The following is a 15,520-nucleotide window of genomic DNA, read 5'->3' on the forward strand; positions in this document are numbered from 1 at the left end:
TTCCTCTGGTTGGGGGGCGTCTGGCTCTGACTTCAGAGGTTCTCATTCACACTGGTGCCACTTGGAGACTTTCCCTAATTTCCTCTCTAATCACTTTTACCTCTGCAGGCAGCGTCTTGAGACTCTCAACCAATGTCTCTACAGCAGAAATACGGGCCGATAGTGGGCTGTGGGTCATATATCTGGAGCTTATTTGCTACAGCACCGTTTCTTGGTTCTCTTCCCTATACATGGATGCCAGGAAATCGGTGTATTCAGCTGGCCCCGAGTGTGAAAGGCTCCACCACATCTGTGGTGTGCATCTGACCTTGTCAGGGTCGTTATTGGTTTGCCCACTCCTTCCAAAAAGCACTTCCACCATTGCCATTTCCCTCAGACGTTGAATTCCTTCTTCCATGGTCTTCCAAGCCTTCTTAATGTGATGTTCCTGCAGGATTTCTCTACAAACAAACTTCTTACACTCATTAGAAGTCGTGCCCAGAGTGAAAGCGGCTTTGATTCCCTCGCAAACACCTGTTCAATAGCCACATCCTGGGCCAGAGCCCCCAAAAACCTGGCTTCAGCACCATCCAGTTGTAAGGTTTCACCAATAAGGCCCCAACCGTGGATCAACCAAGTCAGGATGGGCTCGCCCAGGTGTCGAGCAATGTCTTTCCGCAAACCATGGAGGTTATCAAATGACAATGACTCAGTGATGACCTCTGGCTCTGGGTCTGCTTGCTGTGAAGGTGCAGCAGCCCCCTCATCATCCACTGGACGGATTGGTTTGGTCTTGTATTTCTTTTTATGGATAGGAGCAACTTCCATAGGTTTGGACTGTCCTCCTGTTTAGCCCCGTCCTGCGTCACTGTGACATCAGGGGTTTTATCCTCTTACCTTTTCCCCCTTTACTGCGACATCAGGGGTTTTACCCTTTTCCTTCCCCCCCTGCACTGGGCTGGACTTCTGAATGCGCTATCGAAAAAACTTGGCCCTATCTTCAAACATGAGGTATGCCATCATGATACAAACTCGAATACAAATCATAAAGAGCAAACTATCTCTGGCATCTAGAGAGAATTTAAACATCCCAAAAGCCGCTGTAGCAGACCTGAAGGGGGAGTGGACGAAGGGTTGGGAGAAAACATTCCCCTTTGTTCCTTCCCAAGGTTCAGTACTATTATCACTAAATCCCCAGAGGTAGCAACTTAGGTTTGGGCAGGAAAACAGTCTGGAGAACACCATCCAAATGACACCCACAGGCATTGAATTCATAGCACCATAAATCCAAAGTAAAAACTCAATAATAATTGCAGCTATTTGAGTTTTACTCATTCATTTGTTGATAAGACTTAAACCTGCCGCTCCTTTTGGCATGAATTTGTACCAACAAAAAGCCAATATATTATACAGGATGGTCCTGATGGACCCTAAACACAATACACACATGGTGGCACAAGAACAGTGTCCTAGTTTAGCAGGTGGGACCAGTTAACACTGTGTGGGGTTGATCAAAGCTGTGTATTCTACCCCCTCTATTCATTTCCCAAGGACAATGGACCATTAGCAGCAGCTGCCCAGGGAGTCATTAGTACCTTCACACCCAGCCTGAGGGGGCGTGGCTGCTAATGGGCCATCAACAGTTCAACAACACCCCATGACTCCCAGAGTTAATCACCCATTGTGTGAGTCCCCACCCTGGGGGAGGGACTGGGTGCTCCCTGAGGGTACATAAGTGGTGGGTAAGAAGACCTCGGGGACTTCTCGTCGGATCCAGAGAAGCAGCAGGACCTCAACAGGAGGAGATCACCGCTCTCGACCAGACTACAGCCATCACCTGAACCAACAGGTTTCTCACTTCTTTTTACTTTGGACTTGGGGGGAACCACACAGGTCTCAGCACAAGGGCTAACAAACCCCTTTGGGTTGGTGCCCCAGGACATTGGATTGTACTGCTGGGTTTTGTGAGTTGAAAGCAATTTCTCTTTGTGTCAGTGTATTTATTGTAATATTATTATTATATTTTAGCCTCTGACTTATAATCTCTCTCGTGGTGAGTTCATTTTCCCTGCTAGTTCACCTTTAAACCAGCACAAAAAATTATCCTTCTTTGTTCACAAGCCTCACACATTGGGCATCAAAATATGTCTCGGTTTGAGGGGAAAAACCAAAATGTTTACCCACAAGCAGAGGAGGGGGTTTCCTCCACAACAATCATGCCACTCTTTATCAAACTTAAGAAAAGGCACTTTAATCGGAAAATGGATACAAGAAGGATAACTGTTCTTAACTGATATATATATTTATTTATACATATATATATATATATATATGTATCTCTGTAGGTATAGATATAACTGTAAACAGACCAGAGCAAACTGTTTCCACAACACCACAGGAAAAAAAAACAACAACCCCCAGACTGGCAGGTTTCCTCCTGGTGAAAAGTTATACTTATGGGCAGTGTCTGTGTCACAGCCCGGCTGGCTACAGGGTGAGCTCCCAGTCACTCTCCAGCGAGACAGACGAACGATGAGCACTCAGATGAATTCTGTCCCTCTCTCTGTGTCCCTTGTCCCAAACAAAGACAGAAAACTGGAAGCGGAGAAGCGCCGCATGTCCTGGAAAACAGTTGCAACTTCTCTCTCCCGGGTTGCTGCCCCAGCCAGGGCGGGCAGGCCGTGATGCTGCAAGTGGTGGTGAGACTGGAGCAGACACTGGGACCCCAAATGCAGAAACCAGGAGAACAGCCGTGGCGAGGAGAAAGGAACCAGCTCACCAAGAAGCAGCAGCAGCAACGAGGAGCAGGAGAAAACAGCACTCCTGCGTTCAGCCAAGCTAAAAATGGAAATGTCCCCAAAAACAAGAGACAGCCTGCCCCCTACCCAACCGATCAAGAAGAAGACAGGAGCAGTTAACTACCTCTTTAGTTAACTAATGGCCTGCGCAGTTAGTGGCAGGGGAGAGAATTTACATAATAATTCCAAACTACAACACTTACAAACACAATCACAACTGAACTAAGAGTGAAGAACTAGTTAAATTTGCATGGTTTAGTACTAATAAACTTAAAATTGAAAAGCACATTTTTTCCTAAATGGTCCATCTAATAATTTGAAGCACTGATATGTGCAAATAGGTCTCTCAAAAAAATATATATATATCTCATTTCAAAACAGCATTGCAAAGCATAAATAAATTTGATACAAAATGAAAATCATCTTCCCTGCAGAAGTGAACACAAAAATAGACCAGCATCTTAGTCACTACTTGAACTGTCAGAAGATGAACTTTTCTCCTTCCGTCTCTTCTTTTTCTCCTTTTTATGATGCTTTCCTTTTTTAGATTTATGCTTTTTTCCCTTTTCCTTTTCTTTTTTGTGTGATTTTTGCTTTTTTGACTTTGGCCCATCGTCTTCAGCTGAACTTGATGAGGAAGATCTAGTGAAAAAACAATACAGATGAATATGTAATTAAAGAAGGAAAATGCCACAATAATTTTTAATGTGTTTTAATGTGATGTCGAATTTGCGCAGTAGCCTTCACTGAACAGCCTATATCTCAGTCTGCACATTCAAGTTGAGTGATGACTTTCCTAATAAGACTTTGTACCAGAAAAGCAGTATGTTTATTATAGATTAAAAAAACAATGGAATAGGCAAGTTATATGGTTTTTCAGTCTTCAGGAAGGAACAGACTAAAAGTACAGACTAACAGAAAATAAAGTATCACAGCAAGACAGAGCTTTCAGCTTCTAAAACACCATATGATCAGTAACAAGGCAAGAGTAAAGACTTCAGAAAAATCTTAATGTAGTTCTCCAATGCAACAATCTAAGTGAAAGGGGTATGACAAAGTTGGATGCTCTTGCACTTGGTAGCATTGATCTCTAACCAGCAGTGATGAGTGATTACATACGTGAAAATTATGACGACAATAGAAGTCATGAAATAATCATGAGTACTCAAGAGGGCAGTTTTCTGCTATTGTTTACATGATTAACTGTTAATTACTTGAACAAAACCAGACAAACTTCTTTTCTATTCTCCTTTTTCGCAAGTGTAAATTCTGTCTTGAAAAGTGGAAATTAGAGCTACAGGATGTAAATAAAGAAGAGGGAAAATGCCAATACAACCAGTATTAAACCCTGTTTATTTCTGAAAAACATCTTACTGTGGTCTCCACATACCTTATCCATTTTATAGCACACAGTGTAGTTCCTGGGATATTGTCTTATCAACAGTCCTAATAACTAACCATTACCGTCATCTTAAAAAAAACTCCTATCAGTCAGCAGGCCAGAACTCAGATTCAAAATAAATTGAGTATTATAACATTTTCCTCTGAAATTGGAATAACACTTTTCTTAGCTTCTGCTAAAAAAAACACAGAGGCACTGAAACTCAACACATGCCAAGTAAAACTACAGAAATTTTTCTTTTTATAATTGCGTGTTCTTCAGAGCATGTGTACATGCCTGCAGCTCTGTGTCTACACATGCATGTGTGCACACAAAAAAATCTTAGGGTCTCTGAACTGCAGGGAGCCTTTTCCATGCTAGTTCAGCTGGGAATCAACCTCATAGTGCTCCTAACTCCTCCTTCTTTTCCCACCACTTCCCTAGTGTTGGACAGCCAGGAAGAGAATTGCTTTCTCGGATCTTCAGACTTCCAGATTGCTGGAGCTTTCAAGATCTCCATGCTTTTAACTCCACAGCTAAAAGCCTATGTTTTAACCATTAATCCAAGAACAGAAAAGTCCTCACCGAAAAAGAGGAATCTTTTCAAACCAAAGATGTACTTGCAAATCAAATTCCATCAAAAGGAAAAATATTTTCTGAGAAACAACCCAAGCACCAGAAATAATTCCTAAGTTGTGTTTTGAAATTAAAACAGATGCATGATATAAGTTACCTTTTCCTCGGTCTTTTTAATTTTGTCTTCTCTTTGCTTTTTCTTTTTTGCTTCTTTTTTTCTTCCTCCTCATTTAAATCTAGAGGTAAAAAGTTATATTTTAAAAAGTACTTGGCTGAATTAAGATCAGCATTAAAAGAGTGGCAATGGCAATGTCAAGTTACTACAAAACTCTCGTGAAAAGATTTTCTTTTCCTTCCTCCAAATTCTGGTCTAGTATTGCAATTTCAAAAATATTTTGCTGAATGGTAGGATTATTATACACAACTTACATTCTAATGACTCTGATCTATGTACCAAGAATGAAGGAAGACTTGTAAAAAGTTGCAACTTTTCCTGTATGTTTACATCACCTTCAGGTTTTCATATCTGTTTTTCCATATTTTAACAGTCTTTACACTTACCATATAATTACCCAAATATGAAAGCAGGCCATTTAGCTAAAACATACCAAAAAAAGAATCTTTCCTTACGCTTACCTGAGTCACATGCACACATCCTCCTTTCGCACTCCACAAATAGCAATGTTGTAAGTTAAAATAGAGTTCACTGCCCATGGGCTGTCTAATAAGATTGGCAAAGAGTCACCCCTCATCTGGTTATGTTTGTTTCCTGCCCTAGGGCTGCAGAGTATTGCATAGTAACTTCACATTTCAGTTACAAGCCATATTTTTATCACAGTGGATGAAATTTCTGACTTCAGATTTTTCTATAACAATTCAAGAAGTTGTTTGGTTTTTTTTAATTCTCCAGAATGCACATTGGGCAGTTAAATGCCTCCCTAACATCCGATCCCGTCAGATCTCGGAAGCTAAGCAGGGTCAGCCCCGGATTAGTACTTGGATGGGAGACCTCCTGGGAAATGCCGGGTGCTGTAGGTTCTAGTTCTGAGGACTTCACTGGCACTGTCCAAGCTCGCTCGGCCGTGGCAGATGAACCTCAGGACTGAAACGGTGGGGCCAGTTCTGCGCACGCTGAGCCTCACCTAAAATCCACTGTGCGGGCAGGAAGGGCACACCCACATGGGGACAGCCCTTCCCAAATCTTCGTTCGCGAAGTTTGGCCATACGTACATACATACAATGCACATCCACTACTTAAATTCACATTACAAGGTCAGCTAACAGGAAAGCACTGGTTTTTCAATTTATCCTTAAGGCAGACAGTCAATTTTGAGCATATCATCTTATTCCTATCATACTTTCCATAAAGTCTGCAATGCTAGCCCAGTTATTCCTTTGCTACCACAAATACAAATTACTGGTCTGTACGTTCTAGAGTGAAACTTGAAAGAATTTGACATGAGGAAAAAAAGCAAATTATCTTTGGACCAATTAAAAAACATGAAGAATAGGCAAACAAACATGGTATGTTTTTAAGAAAACAATACAAAAACCTTGAGAAGATGAGGCCACTTGAAAATGGCAAAATTCTGCCTAGATTATTGACAGTTGATACATGTCTCCTTACAGTACATCTAGAAGCCACAGTTCAAAAAAAATACAATAAATAGGGATATTAGAAGATCATCTAAATAGCTGTTTTCCCTGCATATATCCATTTTCAATCAGTTAAAGCCAAAAACCCCTGAACCCTTCCATGTAAAAGGTGGGAACTATTTTTTTCAAAGAGACTTGTTGCTCAAAAGGACTGCTGTACTACCAATTCAGCACTCTTGTCAAGCAGACCATCCATTCCTTTTCAAGTTTACAGCAAAATACAGGATACTCCCTATCCCTTCTCCTTTCCAAATAGCACATTCAGAAAGAACGAAAGGTAAAATCTGCAACGTGAGAGCAACAGAACAAAATATGATGTTTCAAGGGACAGAGAAGAATGTTCATTTATTTAAAACATGCTAAGGTGAAGAAACCTTCCCTTCTTACTTAGGAGAGCAACTTCTAGCTCTTTACTAGCTCTTTCAGTGAAAGTCCTACTTAGAAATTGGAAAGAAATTCAGTTGTCATATTTGTCATTAGTTATAAGATGTTTAACTACACGCTGATTAACACCAAACATCTCTGTCATTTTCTCCTAAGCAGCTTCTTAGTAACAGTTTGATAATCTTTTGCATTTAGAGCCCTTTTTGAGATGTTCCAAATGGGTTCACTGACAATTTCCTATGACAGAAATTAACAATAATAAAAAAAGGTTTATCAAATCTCTATGTCTGAACATATGAAGTAAAACACCTACTATTAAACCACAGGCTAAAAGAACAAATAGTACTTATCAAAAAGGATAAAATGAGAGTTATTCAATGTATTCCATGATTAAAAAACCCCACAAAAGCCCACACAAAAACACCTTACTCTTTTTTTCACGCATGGCTTGCAATCTCTGTAGTTCTTCTTCCTCACTGTCTTCACTGCTAGTGCTGCTAACATCTAAAACAATATCTCTTTGAGGATCTACTCTGAGGAAGTTTCGACACTCGAATGTCAGATGACCAGCTAGATAAAATAAAGAGAGAAAAAGTACAGTTTACCAAAAAGTATTGGAAACTAAAACCATCCATTTGTGTATTACTTTGTTTTGAGAAGTGAAAAAAGGGTAGGCTGTGATTATGAATGAGGTAAAGCAAGACTTACTTGGAAAAAATTTCCAAGAATTTTGACAGGCTATGCAATGCTGTTCCATTTAATAATGCTTTATGACCTCTGTTCTATTTCTACTTCCTATTTTTAATAATCTTAAGATACATTCTGAAGAAATTATCTATGAACATAAAGTGAAATATTTAAAAAACTACAGTATTATATTGCTCTTCTTAACTCCCTCTAAGTGAAATCGTAGAATCCTATTTGCTTATGAGACATAATGTTTAACAACCAGTACTTAATACTGACAAATGTCTGGGCAACCAAAGAGAACGCTTCTTTTCCATTTCCCCCACCCACTCCTCAAAAGGCAGTTCCATCACCATTATCTGAAGAAAACGCTGTAACTTCATATTGCTTATGAACTTACGGTAACCACACTTCTTGCATCCTGCCCTGATGTTATCCTTATTTCCGCCTGAAAGAGAAAATTTCACCAATTAGGTCTTGCTAAACAGAACCCTCAAATTTCTTTCAAATGTGGCTTGATAATGTCAATACACAGATAGAAGTGATTACTCAGAGTATTTAGTACACACAATCTCTTAAAAGAAAAACAAAACAGTGCATTTCTAAGGTCACTTCTCCGTGTAGTAATCCATCAGAACAAATCTGACTAGTATAAACCACTAGAGACAGTTTAGTGTCACACAACTTATTGCCAAATCCAAATTTCATTTATTCTGACCCTTCCATTGTAATTTTAATAATTATTCCACTTTTCTGAAAGCTTATGCATTTGTTTAGTTCCAGTATGAACACAGTATCTGGCTTTCCAATAATCTGTAACTGCACGCTACCACGTGTACTTATAAATTCTAGCAGTGCCTGGATATTGACAGACATTCACTGGAAACTCTGACGTGATTTATATTTCAATTACATGAACTGCCTTTAAAAGACAATTAAAAAACAAAGAAAAAAAATCACTCCTGAAAAGATACAATTAAAGAAAAGTCAACGAATTGTTAAATGATTCTGAATCCAGGCAAATACACAGAATTAATGGCTGCAACAAAACAAATGTGTAATAAGTGATAAGAGTAACAGAAAAGTCTATAGTTGCTAAGCAGGAAGGAGGACTAGAATAAAGCAAATTTTAGGTATAGAAAGTGTGACATTTTCTCATGTGAGACCACAGCTAAGTTAAACAGATGACAGCAGGACATGATTCAGAAGAAAAAACCAGATACTTGCCCCCTTCCAGCAGATCGATCTTATTTCTAAACATCTGAGCCTATTTATAATGAAAAGTCACAACTGAACTTCCAAAAGCAAAGGATGCCCTTCTATCTTCCAACAAAACCCCAGTGACTTAAACAGTTATATACTGTTTTCTCAATAACAAGTTAAAGCATTTAAATAAATAATGAAACATAATAAGATCTATTACAGGAACTAGAGAACCAGATAAGGAGTACATCAACCCCATGAATTAGAACTATGATTACTGAGACAAGCACTCTCTTGAAAAAATTCTACTCAAAATAACAGAGAAACCTTAAAATCTCAGGTTGAACAAACTGAATCTGGAAATCTGGGCAACTTACAGGCCCATGCCTTAAAGAGTACTAGAAAGCCAAGAAAAAAACCACATACATTCCAGCGTAGTATTACATATCCCCTTAAAGATCTATTAACTCAGCACTGTTCAAGTGCCTGTTTTATGACTGCCTTTTAAAGGACACCCATGAGAGAAAGGGGAACATTGAGAAAGTGTCACAAAACAAAAACCGTAAGTATGCCTGTCCCTTGCAATGTCACATCAGAGAAACAGTCAAAACAGCATTTGCTTGTTCACTACATCTTGGGATTAGAAAACAGGATCACCTGAGCTACCTACTTGTTCTCAGCATTCTGAAATACTTAGTAAACTTCAGCCCCACTGCAGAGCTGGCCTGCTGGCAAAGAAAGATTTGGTATTCCACCCACTGGAGGTCAGTACAGCACTGCACAGACTACAAGATCTCCTGTGTAGGTCAGGATTTTCCAATAAAACACTTGGCAGATTACAAGAATATTGTCACCAAATACTCCCACCAAATTTCTAAGAATGAAATTTTATTATTTTGGGTTCAAATAATAATTCCAGAAGCTGAGAAAGCTGAGGTTTAGACTAGTTTAAATTTTAGATGATTGAAAGCAAATTCCTAAAAGGGCCCTTTCCTCACCTCTTCTTCCCACGTGTTAATAATCCTCAAGAAATTTAACAACCAACACAACACTAAGGACTTCATTCAGCACAGCATAAGGTTAAAAAAAAAAAGCTTTGCAAACCTTTGAATGCAAACATGAGTCTTCCTCAAAAACCTCTTCTTGAATGCGAGCAGGCTTATTAAGGCCTTCTCTTCACCAGAGAAGCAGCTCACCAAAGCCCAGGCTTATTCAGCTTTCTCCAACCAAACGCTCCTTTTTTCTCAGGATCAAGAAAAGACTATGAAGCAAAGGCGACATGTTCACTCAGCACAGCCCTGGACACCCCGCGAAAAGCGCAGACCTCTCTGCCTGCCCTGCCTCACCGGCACTGCCGGCGGCTCTAGTTAAACACTGCCCTGCTGAACACCTGCGTTAACCCAGAACAGCAGTCGAGCAGGAAAACCAAGTCTGACGAGCAGCGTTCTTTGGACCTGCCTTCAGAGAACGCCGCGTTCGGCGGGCAAACCCTGCAGGGCCGCACTGCTGTCGCTGCCCCCGCCCCACCCGGGCACCTCCGCACTCCCCTCTCCGCTCCCTGTCCGCCACCCTGCCGCCCTCTCCCCTCTCCCTGTCCGCCACCCTGCCGTCCTCTCCCCGCTCCTTGCCGCCCTCTCCCCTCTCCCTGTCCGCCACCCCACCGCCCTCTCCCCGCTCCCTGTCCGCCACCCCACCGCCCTCTCCCCGCTCCCTGTCCGCCACCCCACCGCCCTCTCCCCGCTCCCTGTCCGCCACCCCACCGCCCTCTCCCCGCTCCCTGTCCGCTACCCCGCCGCCCTCTCCCCTCTCCCTGTCCGCCACCCCGCCGCCCTCTCCCCGCTCCTTGCCGCCCTCTCCCCGCTCCCTGTCCGCCACCCTGCCGCCCTCTCCCCTCTCCCTGTCCGCCACCCTGCCGCCCGCTCCCCGTCCGCCACCCTGCCGCCCGCTCCCCGTCCGCCACCCTGCCGCCCGCTCCCCGCTCCCTGTCCGCCGCCCCCTCCCCGCTCCCTGTCCGCCGCCCTGCCGCCTTCTCCCCGGTCCCGCCCCGCCCGCTCCCGCCGCGCCCACCACAGCCCCTCACCCGGCACTGCCATCCCGCCGGCCCGGTCCGCACCGCCGCCGCTCACCGCCGGATGCTTTACGGGCGCACTTCCGGACTGTGCCACTCACGGGGCAGACGGGGGTCCTTATTGCCCCTGGGGCGGGAGCCTCGGAGAGGAACTGCAGGTCCGTGGAGAAACCTTCGGATTTTCCCCAAAAGACGTCCTTTCTTATTGGCTCGCGAAGAGGCTCCGGCCGGTGATTCGTCGCTTCGTCCCGGCTCCTGGCTTTTGCACCCTCCCCCCTCCCCCCCCTGCGCCGGGCAGCGTAGAGGCGCCCAAGATGGCGGGCGGCAGCGCGCGGTAGGAGCGCGGGGGAGACGCAGCCGAGCGGTGGCCGTGGCCGGAGTGGCCTGAGCGCGCCATGAGCAACATCTATATCCAGGAGCCGCCCACCAACGGGAAGGTGAGGCCGTTGGAGCGAGAGCCTTGCAGGGCCAGGGGGAACAGGCGCGGGAGGCACGGGCTGTTCGGTTTTTGTGCGGTGGTGATGGTGGGAAACCTCTGGTACCGTCCTTATGGGCGATACCACCTGGGAGTAGCTTTAACCAAGCCAGCCCAGCACGGAAGGTGGTATCGCCCATAAGGACCAGAGTCGTAGCACGAGGCTTTGATGTGTAGATATCTAACACAAAGAAGGCCTCGGAGCGTTTCGTTTCATTTCCCGATTATATGTTAGTTACCCTCTTAACTTTGTTACAATTTCTCACCGAGTGTAATAGTATCATTTGTTAATATAGATGCGTGCCTTTGGTGATCTATGGCTATTTTTTCCTTTCTGTTGTTTGACTGTGGATGTGATAAGGGGTAGCTAAGTTTCTATCCTGTGCAAAATACCATCCACATATTATATTATATTATATTATATTATATTATATTATATTATATTATATTATATTATATTATATTATATTATATTATATTATATTATATTATATTATATTATATTTATTATACACCCTTGCTATATGTATCACTTCAAAGCTGTATCTCAGGTTCTGGGAATGCTCTCTAGAACTAACAGAAGCCATTTAACCCATTTAAGTGTATACTCTGTAACTAATGTACAGAATTCAAATGTACTTTTAAAGTAAGCCTTGATAGTCTTTGGTCAGTGACTCGAGTTACAATAAAACTGATACTGCATTTATGTATATTTTTATAGGTTTTGCTGAGAACAACAGCAGGAGAGATAGATATAGAATTATGGTCAAAAGAAGCACCAAAAGCCTGTAGAAATTTCATCCAGCTTTGTATGGAAGGTAATGACCAAATGGGACAGGAGTTGAAACTACTTCATATGAAATCTTTGTGCCCTTTTTTAAAAAGAGGGGTCATAACTATGTTTTAACTCTAATATGTGAATAAATTTATTTAAAAATTATTAACTAACACTCATACAGTGTTTTTCAAGGTTACTAATGAACCTGGTGGAGAAAAAAAATTGAGAGTTTGCTCAAATTAGGCAGATGATATAGTGTAACTGAAATGGTGCCTGGCAGAGGCATGGAAAGACTTACTTTCACCAAGTCTCCAGAAAGTGTAACCACTTCAGTTGCGTGTATGAAGTGACAATGATGAAATATTGTATCTTCTCTAAAACACTCAATTCTCCATCACCATCTTTACAGCTTTTCCATTTTTTTCTGTGGATGCTTTTATTTGTCATTTGTTGTATTTTTTTCTGATGAAAGTTCTGTAATACTTTCCACTGAAGTAGTGGATGCCAAAATAAGAAGCTCCCTACTGGGAAAAATGTAACAAAAATTCTTTTAGTCTTCATCTCCTAAGCAAAAATAGCAGTCTAGGATTTGTGCCTCCAGCCCGTTTTGTGTTTTTATACCTAATGTTGGAATTTTTTGTTATGGTTAATCAATTTCTTAGCCCTCCATAAGGGTTTGCTTATCCTTAGTGGGCTTTATTTCCTTTCTGATTTTTTTCTAACTGCTATGTAGTATCCTATGCTTTGGATAGTACATATGAGTATTTCTCGTGAGTATACTGACAAATAATCATCTGTGACTATATCTAGTCATGCTGTGGCATTTGCGGACCCTGCATGATGCAGATTTATTTTTCTTCAATACTAACACTAAAACCAACCATTTCCTTTTGTTTTCTTACAATCATGTAACCTTTATCAGATGGATGGATAGATAGATAGATAGATAGATAGATAGATAGATAGATAGATAGATGTTAGATAGCTAGATAGATAGAAGATAACTTAGGGAGCAAAATGTACCACCTATTTCATTCTGCAAATACTGTCAGTTTAAGCACTGTGTGGGTGGTGAAAGGCATGTTCCTTGACACGTGTTCCTTGCTGGTGCATGGAAGTGCTAATCATCTGGTATATGAATATGGCTGGTGTTGTATGTGAGATGTTGTCTGGGACAAAGCACAGTAGTTCTAGCTCTGCTTTTAAACTGATGCATTGTAATTTTAGTATCATGCCAGTCATAAAACTTAAAAGCTGAAAACAAAGCAGTTCCTCAGGATCACCTTGTTAGTGCTGGGCAGGGTCTTTTCCAACAGAAATATATGTCATCACAAGGTTTTGTTCATAAGACTATGAGTAGTAGCAGGCAACCCAGTGATATCAGCAGAATCTCCTTACAGAACTTGCTTTCTGGAACTTCTGAACAAATCTGGAAGTTTCTGAAATCTCTATCTGATCTGTATGAAAATTTGATTTTGAGACCACTAACATGTATTTCCTATCTTATTCTTTTTTCCTTTTTTTTTTTTTTAGAATATTACAATAACACAATATTTCACAGAGTAGTGCCTGGCTTTATAGTGCAGGGAGGTGATCCCACTGGTACTGGATCAGGAGGAGAATCAGTTTATGGAGCTCCCTTCAAGGTATGTATCTGTATATATTATGCATTAATTTTTGGTTATCCTCTGTCCGTTGTTCTTCCTACTGTGTGTTAGGCTGTGAAAAATCAAACCTTATACGAAATGCAACATTATAAATGTGGGATATTTTATTTCACATGCTGCTTCAGTATGTTTGAGTTTGTCCCTTTGAATTGAGAGTTCTTAAATCTAGCTGTTCTGATAATGATAAATGTATAACCTTACTAGCACGAACTTCACACCTGAACATATTGGGGAGGAAAAATTACAAGCTGATATGTGACAACTCAGATGCAGAAATGTTTTTGCTGGTATTATTGATGTTGTCATGGCTCATCCCTTAACCCGGAGGCTCAGATGCCGAGTGAAGCTGCGCAGACTGTTCTGTCATGCCTCGTTGTTTTATTTCAGACGGGGCAGGCACTTTTACCTCGTGACTGGACCTGTGTAGCCTGTCTCTGGCCTTGCATCGTCTTGTTACCACTAGACTTGTTCACTGAACATGAAGTTTGTGGGAGGGATTCCTACCTGAGGCAGAGAATGAAAGAAATACTACCGACACATTGCTGCTTAAAATTAGTAGTATCTCAATATTGTAGTGTTTAAAATTGTTACATTACCGTGGTATCATATATTACTCAACATTTTCTCCTTGCTTTGAAAGGAGCCCTATTTTGTCTTCTTATGGTACAGAAAATGTTCTTTGTATGGATTTTTGCATTATTGTATAGTTACAACCTGTTATTATACTTTTAGGTGTTTTACATGAATTAGGATTTTTCACATAAATCCAGTGATTGACAAGAATGCTACTTCTACATGAAATATGTGAAATGCAGTTACTTTTTAAAATGCTTCTGATTTTCTTAGTGTTGGGGGATAATGAATGCAAATAAAAATAATAACAGTTGATTTTTAGGGAATTACTGGAAAAAGATAAAATTAACAAGACAGAAATTAGAGAGTTTTTATTAAATAATGTCTTTCTATTATTGATGTAATAGTTTCTAATTCTTTTGGTGTTTGTTGGTTATGTGTTTATGGTTTCTTTTGAAGATTGTCCACTTGTTTGCATTATTATAGGCACTAACGATTAAAAATACTGACTAAAAGTAATTTTTGCTGTTCAGTATAAAATTTTAACTATAATTATGGCACTAAGTTTCAAAATACTTGGGATTTATTATTTAACTTTTTAAAAAACATTAACAGCGTATTTTCTGTGTGTGCCTAATGATGTAAATAACCTGTAGCTAAAGATGTGAAAAAAGTAGTTACATACTTAAATCATGCTCTTTTCTCCTGTTTTGCCAGGATGAGTTCCATTCACGATTGCGATTCAATAGAAGAGGACTTGTTGCTATGGCAAATGCTGGTCCCCATGATAATGGAAGTCAGTTTTTCTTTACCCTGGGTCGTGCAGATGAACTTAACAACAAGCACACAATCTTTGGAAAGGTCTGCTACATGAACTAGAGTCCCAGTTTAAGTTTGACAGAAGCTACTATAAGTTTCTCTGAAGGCTAATTTAGTGTTGTTTGCTGCTACATACATTTGAAATTTATTTCACTGCTTTCTAAACTGCCTCCTTTCTGTTTGTTTCTCTAGGTTGTTCCTGTTATTCTGTACTTTGCTGTTGTTATTCTTCTAAATTGTATTTCTATGTTGTGCTGCTTTTCAGTAGTCTTACTAGTATTATTATGGCTCTGTCTTTTTAATCAGTTCATCTAATACTAATGACATTTTAGAAAATTCTGTTCATAGATTCTGATTACTCAAGAAGAATCAGGAAAATAAAAAACACAAGATGAAATGACCACTCTCATGATTTATTTAAAAGAAAAGAAACCAAATATTATTTTTTTATTTCAGTGTTTGTTTTCCTGTTTCAT

The 15,520-nt window shown here is 40.8% G+C and overlaps 2 protein-coding genes across 2 annotated transcripts in view; one reads left to right on the forward strand and one right to left on the reverse strand.

Moving 5' to 3' along the window:
* Positions 1–2,192: 2,192 nt before the first annotated feature.
* Positions 2,193–10,835, reverse strand: SREK1IP1 (SREK1 interacting protein 1). Its single transcript, XM_071580311.1, has 6 exons — positions 10,745–10,835; positions 9,769–9,925; positions 7,862–7,909; positions 7,204–7,344; positions 4,892–4,970; positions 2,193–3,419 (listed from the first exon to the last, which is right to left on the reverse strand). The coding sequence occupies exons 2-6, from the start codon at positions 9,782–9,784 to the stop codon at positions 3,239–3,241; spliced, it is 465 nt and encodes a 154-aa protein (XP_071436412.1). The 5' UTR covers positions 9,785–9,925; positions 10,745–10,835; the 3' UTR covers positions 2,193–3,238.
* Positions 10,836–11,036: 201 nt separating this feature from the next.
* The window catches only part of CWC27 (CWC27 spliceosome associated cyclophilin), a 101,624-nt gene continuing 97,140 nt past the window's right edge, over positions 11,037–15,520 (forward strand). The window contains exons 1-4 of the mRNA XM_071581058.1: positions 11,037–11,169; positions 11,929–12,025; positions 13,519–13,631; positions 14,943–15,086. Coding sequence (XP_071437159.1) covers positions 11,128–11,169; positions 11,929–12,025; positions 13,519–13,631; positions 14,943–15,086 — 396 coding nt within the window. The 5' untranslated portion in view covers positions 11,037–11,127. The remainder of the gene's footprint in view (positions 11,170–11,928; positions 12,026–13,518; positions 13,632–14,942; positions 15,087–15,520) is intronic.

This window comes from Pithys albifrons, chromosome Z (assembly GCF_047495875.1).
Source record: "Pithys albifrons albifrons isolate INPA30051 chromosome Z, PitAlb_v1, whole genome shotgun sequence".
Classification (NCBI taxonomy): Eukaryota; Metazoa; Chordata; class Aves; order Passeriformes; family Thamnophilidae; genus Pithys; species Pithys albifrons.

Coding starts and splice junctions, on each gene's coding strand:
- SREK1IP1 (XM_071580311.1), bottom strand. Junction 4,971..7,203: donor AGCCATGCGTGAAAAAAAGA/GTAAGGTGTTTT, acceptor TTTTACCTCTAG/ATTTAAATGAGGAGGAAGAA. Junction 3,420..4,891: donor TTAAAAAGACCGAGGAAAAG/GTAACTTATATC, acceptor TTTTTTCACTAG/ATCTTCCTCATCAAGTTCAG.